We start from the raw sequence: 6,866 nt of genomic DNA, 5'->3' as shown, positions 1-6,866 counted from the left end.
GATTGAACCTGTGAGATGACGTAGTCGGCCTTCTTATCAAGCTCATTCGTGGTCCACTCAACAATCCAGGGTTCGGGAACTCGACATGCATGCAATGGACCATGTTTTAAGCGCTGAAAGTACAAAACCTATAGAGAAATAACTTAAATTTTAGGAATTACACATACGGTCGTACATTGGCTTCAAATTAAATTAATTTATTGCATTACCAGCAGCACAAACATGCACCCGCCGCATGTTTCCCTGTTCTCATCTTGGAATTTCCTTATCGCATCCCGCAGCCACTTTAATATGTGATAAGGCCAATGAAACCTTCTAGGGTTTGACACATCTAATATTGGAGGGAGGTGCCACGGAGAAATAGTTTGCTGGCTTGTGGGGTTCAGAAACATCTTCAAAACAACCATGATAAAGTATCTTCTAAACCTCATCCTCTGTTGCTCAGTCTCCATTGGACAAGCAAAGACAAACTCACGGAGTTGGCTTGTTGTTTTCTTCTGAAACTCCGCCTTAATTGCCAGATGCGATGGATTTTTCTTCTGCAATTCTGGGATTGGTTCGCCTGCAAGGAACGGAACAGTTTGCCACAATCACTAAGTGTCAAAAATAGAGAAAGTAAACCACTAAGAGAAATTTTTACAACCTAAATAACTAACACTAACCATGAGAAGGTATGCCAAATACACTGCCAATAAGTTCGGCACTAATGCGAATGTTCCCTGCGTCCACCATGAGCGTGCTTGTGTCAACGTCATAAGCCCTGGCTAGTTGGAGAATGATGCTCTGTTTCACATGCCATTGTGGTACGCGATGGAGGAAACCGAATCCATGGCATCAATCTCGTCCAACTTAGCTCGCTCATGATGTCGTTCCAGGTGGGTAAATAAGTTATTGATGTAGCAAGGTGAGCACCGGGTCTCTACTAGTTTCTGTTGAGCAAAACCAAAAAAGATCAGAATAACATTTTTAAAAAAAAATATGTTGATTTAGTGATGTAATTTGTTCGATACCTTTTTACCCATCTGAGTTTCAGGTCAGCCGGTATACAGATTGATTCCTTCCAGCAGCGTGGTAATCTGCTCACGCAATAGTCCCCCTGAAACCTTTCAGTGTATCTTCTATGCTATGGAAGATAAACAAATATCAAAGCTCAAAACTTCCCATTAGTAACCATCTATAACTAGGATGAAAAACTAATTCATGAACACATAAATCAGTAATTTCACACTATAACTGACCATCCACACACTTAACTAACAATCAAAATAACTATGAGTCATGTCTATCAATCACACCAACTATCGAATTCCCTATCACAAGGGGTACCCAAACAGCTTTGAAATATCATTAACAAACAAAGACCAGCCGCACACCCGTCAACTACAAGCATAACAATCATCAAGGAAAACTACTTTCATACAATTCATCAACTAGATAGCTCCAGATATTGTTTTATTCCTTCACCAGAGGGCATGGCAATAAATGATTCACAAAAAAGATATTCACTTCAGGCGACTCCCACATGAGCATATAGAATTGGAATTTTTTTTTAAAACCAGCAAAAATCATACAAAAACCAAAAGACAAAATAAGCGTGTACATTATAAACTGTTGTATGACATAATAAACAAGACCGTTTAGAAATTATAAGATGCACCAAGGACACATTTATGGTTTCAGTCCTCTTCCTAGCACATGATTCAGCGACATCAATTAACTGTTGATCAATAAGATGGAACAAAGATGATAGATACTTGTTTCAGGTGGAATCTAAAAAAGCTATCAAACAACGCAACGAATACAAAACACATAGAAAACGGACACCGTGATATCAGGTTGTATAAACCAACATGCATGTTGTGAAAATTAGTATATAAGGAAAACTAAACAAAGGTGATTCACCTAATAGTAGGTTAGCACGCTTGAATTGTTGAGAGCCTGAATTTGAGACAGTGTGGTTGTTTTCTGGTTCCTGAGGCACCAAAAAAAATTAATATAGTGTATTTATCCGGCTCCTGTACCCGGAAGCAGGATATAAATATATTACAAGAAAAAAAGTCAAGCTTGTTTTCCACAAAACAGCATGATACAAAGAAGCATCGCAAAGCCACCAACACATTCCTTTGTCCATATAGCAGGTATTACCTTGTTAGAGCGTACTAAATGCAATTTAGTCTCTCATGTTTAAAAATCAGGGGATCCAGGCTAGAGAATAAGGGATGTTTACCAGATTCCAAGCAGAAGAGTGCATATAATTGTCAATGGTGTAGATGAGGATGATTTCAGAGAAGATTTGGAACTGGGAAAAGAGTTTAGAACCCAAATTGGGATTCCAAACAATGCGAGCTTGGTTCTTGGTGTGGCTGGAAGATTGGTTAAGGACAAAGGCCATCCTCTGCTTTATGAAGCATACTCAAGGCTAATTCGTAAGCACCCTAATGTGTACTTGATAGTCGCCGGCTCTGGACCATGGGCGAATCGCTACAAGGATTTAGGGAGGCAAGTTCTTGTTCTAGGATCTATGGATCCATCCATGTTAAGAGCATTTTACAATGCTATTGACATATTTGTTAATCCTACATTAAGGCCCCAAGGGCTTGATCTTACTCTAATGGAGGCAATGATGAGTGGGAAGCCACTTTTGGCATCAAGGTTTCCAAGCATCAAAGGTACTATTGTGGTTGATGATGAATTTGGCTTTATGTTTTCCCCCAATGTTGAGTCCCTATTAGAGGCACTTGAGGCAGTGGTGAATGAAGGGAAAGAAAGGCTTGCAAGAAGGGGAAAGGCATGCCGTGAATATGCAAATTCTATGTTCACAGCTAGAAAGATGGCATTAGCATATGAGAGGCTATTCCTATGCATTAAAAAGGATACATTTTGTTCCTATCCTTGACCAACTTAGATTTGATAGATACTATTCTTTTTTGTTTACTTTTGTTGTTTTTTTTCTTAATGCTTCTTTCATTCAGTATTACATGATCACAGTACAAATTCAAAAATGTATCAATTCATATATAGTTCTCATAACTGTAACATCTTGTATCACACTATGGCTTCCATCTTGGAATGCATAACTTCTGTATGATGATTATTTTGCAGCCAATAAAAAAGAAGCAACAATAGTTTCAGCAATCAAAAAGAGAACTGGCAGTTCATACACATTAACAGTGGCACCTTCACTGATACATTAAACTCAATGAAACTTTTATTTTCTTTCTTTTTTCACATTTTGCTGCGAAAGACGCATGCCAGAGGTACTTCTTCATAAGGCTTCTAAGGATTCTAAGACAGTCATGATGATTCTGGTTTCTGCTGCGACCTTAGCAACTAACAACAGGTGATTAACCAGAATTTGAGGTAATAGCAAAAGGACTTGAAATAGTAAAAGCCAAAAGGTCTTGGTTAAAGTCATAAAATCAATGAAGCTTGTCTTTTTGCTCTTACCAAGAAACAATAGGCCCTAAAAATTACAAAATTGGTTTCTACTTATCATCTGACTTTGTAAATAGATCTAAATATCTCATATCATAGCCTATATAAGATATGTCAAGTTTCTGCTATGATTGCTATATACAATCCTATGGTGATCATTTCAATACAAATGCTAAGAGTTAAGAAACAATTGATGTTTGTGTTGAAATTCGGTGTCTCTCAAAATGATCATAAGCATGTTTGGTTCTCAAGAACAAGAGCAGACTAGAAACTAGTCCCACAACAGATAAGCATCCCCACAATACAAATGTCCAGAAATAGCATTTCCTTCCCATGCATACCAATGTTTCAGACAATGAGTTCCCTGGTATTGAGTAAGCATTGGAATCATACACCAGAGCAGCAAGAAAACCATAGAGAAGTGACCCAATTGGGATGTTTGTTATGAGGATGTTGTGATTAACGCTCACACTGTTAGGTCCAAAGAGTTCTGATGTAACTGACACGGCGGCTGCAAATATGAATCCAGAGCTCAAGCCAATTATTGCAGTGCCTGCATGAAGTGCTGCAGCACTGTCTGATGAAGCAAGCAAGATGAACGCGATTGGGGTTGGCATAAGTGCAATGGTTAGCCATCCAGTCCTTGCAAAGTAGAACTTACTGCCACACGTAAACGATAGTACCATCATAACATGTTACAAGATTCAGTTTTAAAAGAAAGACTCACAAGTGCAATGGTTCCTGAAAAATTCATACACCACAGTATAGACTTCAAACATATACACTTTAGTCCTTATTAATCAATTACCGTTTAATCCTTGAAACATTTTAGTTTAGCTACTTTAGTTCTTAGAAGATTATGGTACATATATTTTATTCCTCAAGAAATTTAATTTTTTTAAGAACTAAAATATTATAAAATAATAATTGTTCAGAGATTGTTTTAAAACAAAATTATCTTAAGAGACTAAAGTTTTATGTGACTAATCTTTAGAGACTAAGTAAAACAAATCTTTTTTGGAGACTAAAGTATAGCTCCAAGAACAAATTCCCTTCCCCTGCATTAGTCCCCAAAAGCACTGATATAGTATAGAGTATAAAAAGATGAGGAAGTACTTACTTTCTAATATAGTCTGGTGCTGCTGAAAGCAAACGGCCAAAAAAGGAGAAAGATGAGTATAGTGTAACAAGTGTTGAAGTAGTTGAGCTCATGCCTAAAGATTGTGCTATCTGTCCAAGATTGTTGCTGTAGACAAGACCAATTGTACCTCCACAGAAGTATGCAACATAGTAAAGCCAAAAATCCAACCTTCTAACAAGAACTCCAGCTGGGTGCTCTTCACCCAGCATTGCCAACTGATCCTGCCCAAACACTCGCTCACAACACACATCACTACTTTTAGCACTTTGAGTTCTATACATGGATCCATTCTCATTCATCAAGGTATAACCATCTCCATTGCTGAGAGTGCTGTTTTGGCGAGCAAGGAGTTCTTTATGGAGCTCAAGATCATTAACATGGACAAGAATGAAGCCAGAACCATCAATTCTAATGGTGGAATGAATGGTACGGCGAAACCAGTCTCTGGCATATATGATTCCGGGGATGCATAGTGGAGATACAAGAAGTATAAGGGCTCCACCAAGGTAAAACCTTGCAGTGGTTACATCAGAAGTTGATGAACCAAAGAGGAGAAGGTAGATGCCAGTGAAGATTGCTAAGATGTTGAGTATGAAGAATATGACTGAGTTTCTTCTGACCCCATCTGGGGGAAGAGGATCAACAATGGGTTGGCGAAGGATTGGGACAAGTGCTGCAAAGGAAATGAGGAGGGGAACAATGGCATTGAGAAGAAGGTATATTGAATCTGATGAAGGGTTTATTGAGGTTGCAGCAAGAGTGTAGAGTGCTGCACTCACACCATTGTAGCTGACAGTTAAGGAAAGTGCAAGGGGCCTGTTGATTTGGAAGTTCCTTATGCATAGGACAAAGCAAACTGTGTTGAACCAGCATATGCTGCACCCACCTAAGAAGCTCAGGAAAAACACCTACCACATGCAAAAGCAAGAGTTAAGTCTTAGGAGCTAGTTTACTACTTCAAGCAAACCTATAAGCAATTCTTTATCAATATTGCATTGCATATTTGCATCTTAGAGATAATCATAACAGTGAAATCTCAAATTAAACTTAACAGTCATATTGGCATGAGTTGTGTTATGTTCAAATATCACATACTATAATAGCCAAATTTAGGGTAAAGTATACTTTTTTTTCTTCTAATATTTGCAAATTTTTTTAAAGATATCTTTAATCTCATTCAATTTTACTTTTAACGTTTTTTATTTATTCAATTTTATTATTAACATTTTCAACATTTTAGATAGAGTTAACGATTAAAAATAGTTTTGACACAAATAAAAAATATTTAGAATAAAATTAAAAATATTAAAAATATTAAAAATATATTTTTTAGAATTTACAAATATTAAAAACAAAATATACTTTATCTCCAAATCTAAATTAGAGTTTTCTTATTAAATCGAATGAGGTAATACACATGATATTTTAGCTTAGGCCAACGTTGCTATCATTTAGATTGTGCTTGCTGGTTGCTATAATCATATGTCCATTATTTGCTGGTTGCTATATATATACACAAAAAATATATATATTTAGTCTTTAGCCAGAAAATTGAAATACAAAAGCACAGATTTTTATTATAATTCAATGATAAATATATTTATGTCTCCTTGTTAGTATGTTAGTAACTAATAAACTGTATATTTATATTTGTGTCTCACATATAGTAAACAAATAAAACGTTATGTCATGTGAATAGTCAATACTCAATAGTCTTCTCTAAATAAATATGGTGATGTGGTGATCTAGCAGGTTCTAGGAAAGGGACACCTTAGCTCGGTTCAGGAAGCATCAGTGGTAGTTGAGACGTGTAACTAACGGTGTAACCACCGGAAAGTACAAAAATGAGTATGACAGTTGAAATGGTTGGTTACACTCGGAAGGGATTTAGTGATTTACACCAAAAACTAGACCACATAACCCAAGATAAGAAGATATAACATCATAAGAGGAAATTAAGAGAGTAATCACCTCACAATGAAAGTCATAGTTAAAAACTTAAATTAAACTAGCAAGAAAAAAGACTTCCATCTCTTGGGGGTGTGGTCAACAATGAATACGTAAGAACGTTGGACACTTCCTTTTCCTCTCAATCTCTCATGGCCCATATTATTTTATTTTCAGATATTATTGGTACACTGGCCCATATACATCTGACATGACACGCATGTAAATTAAATGGTGGCAAAAATGGAAAATTGGCTGACTCCCAAAAAAAGAGAGAAGAAAAGAATTGGAAGATTGGTAGAAAAAGAAAATTTCAGAATAAAAGGTCAACTTTTTTATTAAT

General features: G+C 36.5%; 2 protein-coding genes across 2 annotated transcripts; one reads left to right on the top strand and one right to left on the bottom strand.

Moving 5' to 3' along the window:
• On the top strand, positions 864-3,030 carry LOC107615900 (phosphatidylinositol N-acetylglucosaminyltransferase subunit A-like). Its single transcript, XM_016317918.2, has 2 exons — positions 864-875; positions 2,210-3,030. Exons 1-2 carry the CDS (start codon positions 864-866, stop codon positions 2,894-2,896), a joined length of 699 nt encoding a protein of 232 aa, XP_016173404.1. The 3' UTR covers positions 2,897-3,030.
• On the bottom strand, positions 3,388-6,736 carry LOC107615901 (protein NUCLEAR FUSION DEFECTIVE 4-like). Its single transcript, XM_021111991.1, has 4 exons — positions 6,728-6,736; positions 4,556-5,484; positions 3,906-4,095; positions 3,388-3,799 (listed from the first exon to the last, which is right to left on the bottom strand). Exons 1-4 carry the CDS (start codon positions 6,734-6,736, stop codon positions 3,707-3,709), a joined length of 1,221 nt encoding a protein of 406 aa, XP_020967650.1. The 3' UTR covers positions 3,388-3,706.

This window comes from Arachis ipaensis, chromosome B09 (assembly GCF_000816755.2).
Source record: "Arachis ipaensis cultivar K30076 chromosome B09, Araip1.1, whole genome shotgun sequence".
In the NCBI taxonomy this organism is placed as follows: domain Eukaryota; kingdom Viridiplantae; phylum Streptophyta; class Magnoliopsida; order Fabales; family Fabaceae; genus Arachis; species Arachis ipaensis.
This window is presented reverse-complemented; position numbering and strand designations above follow the sequence as displayed.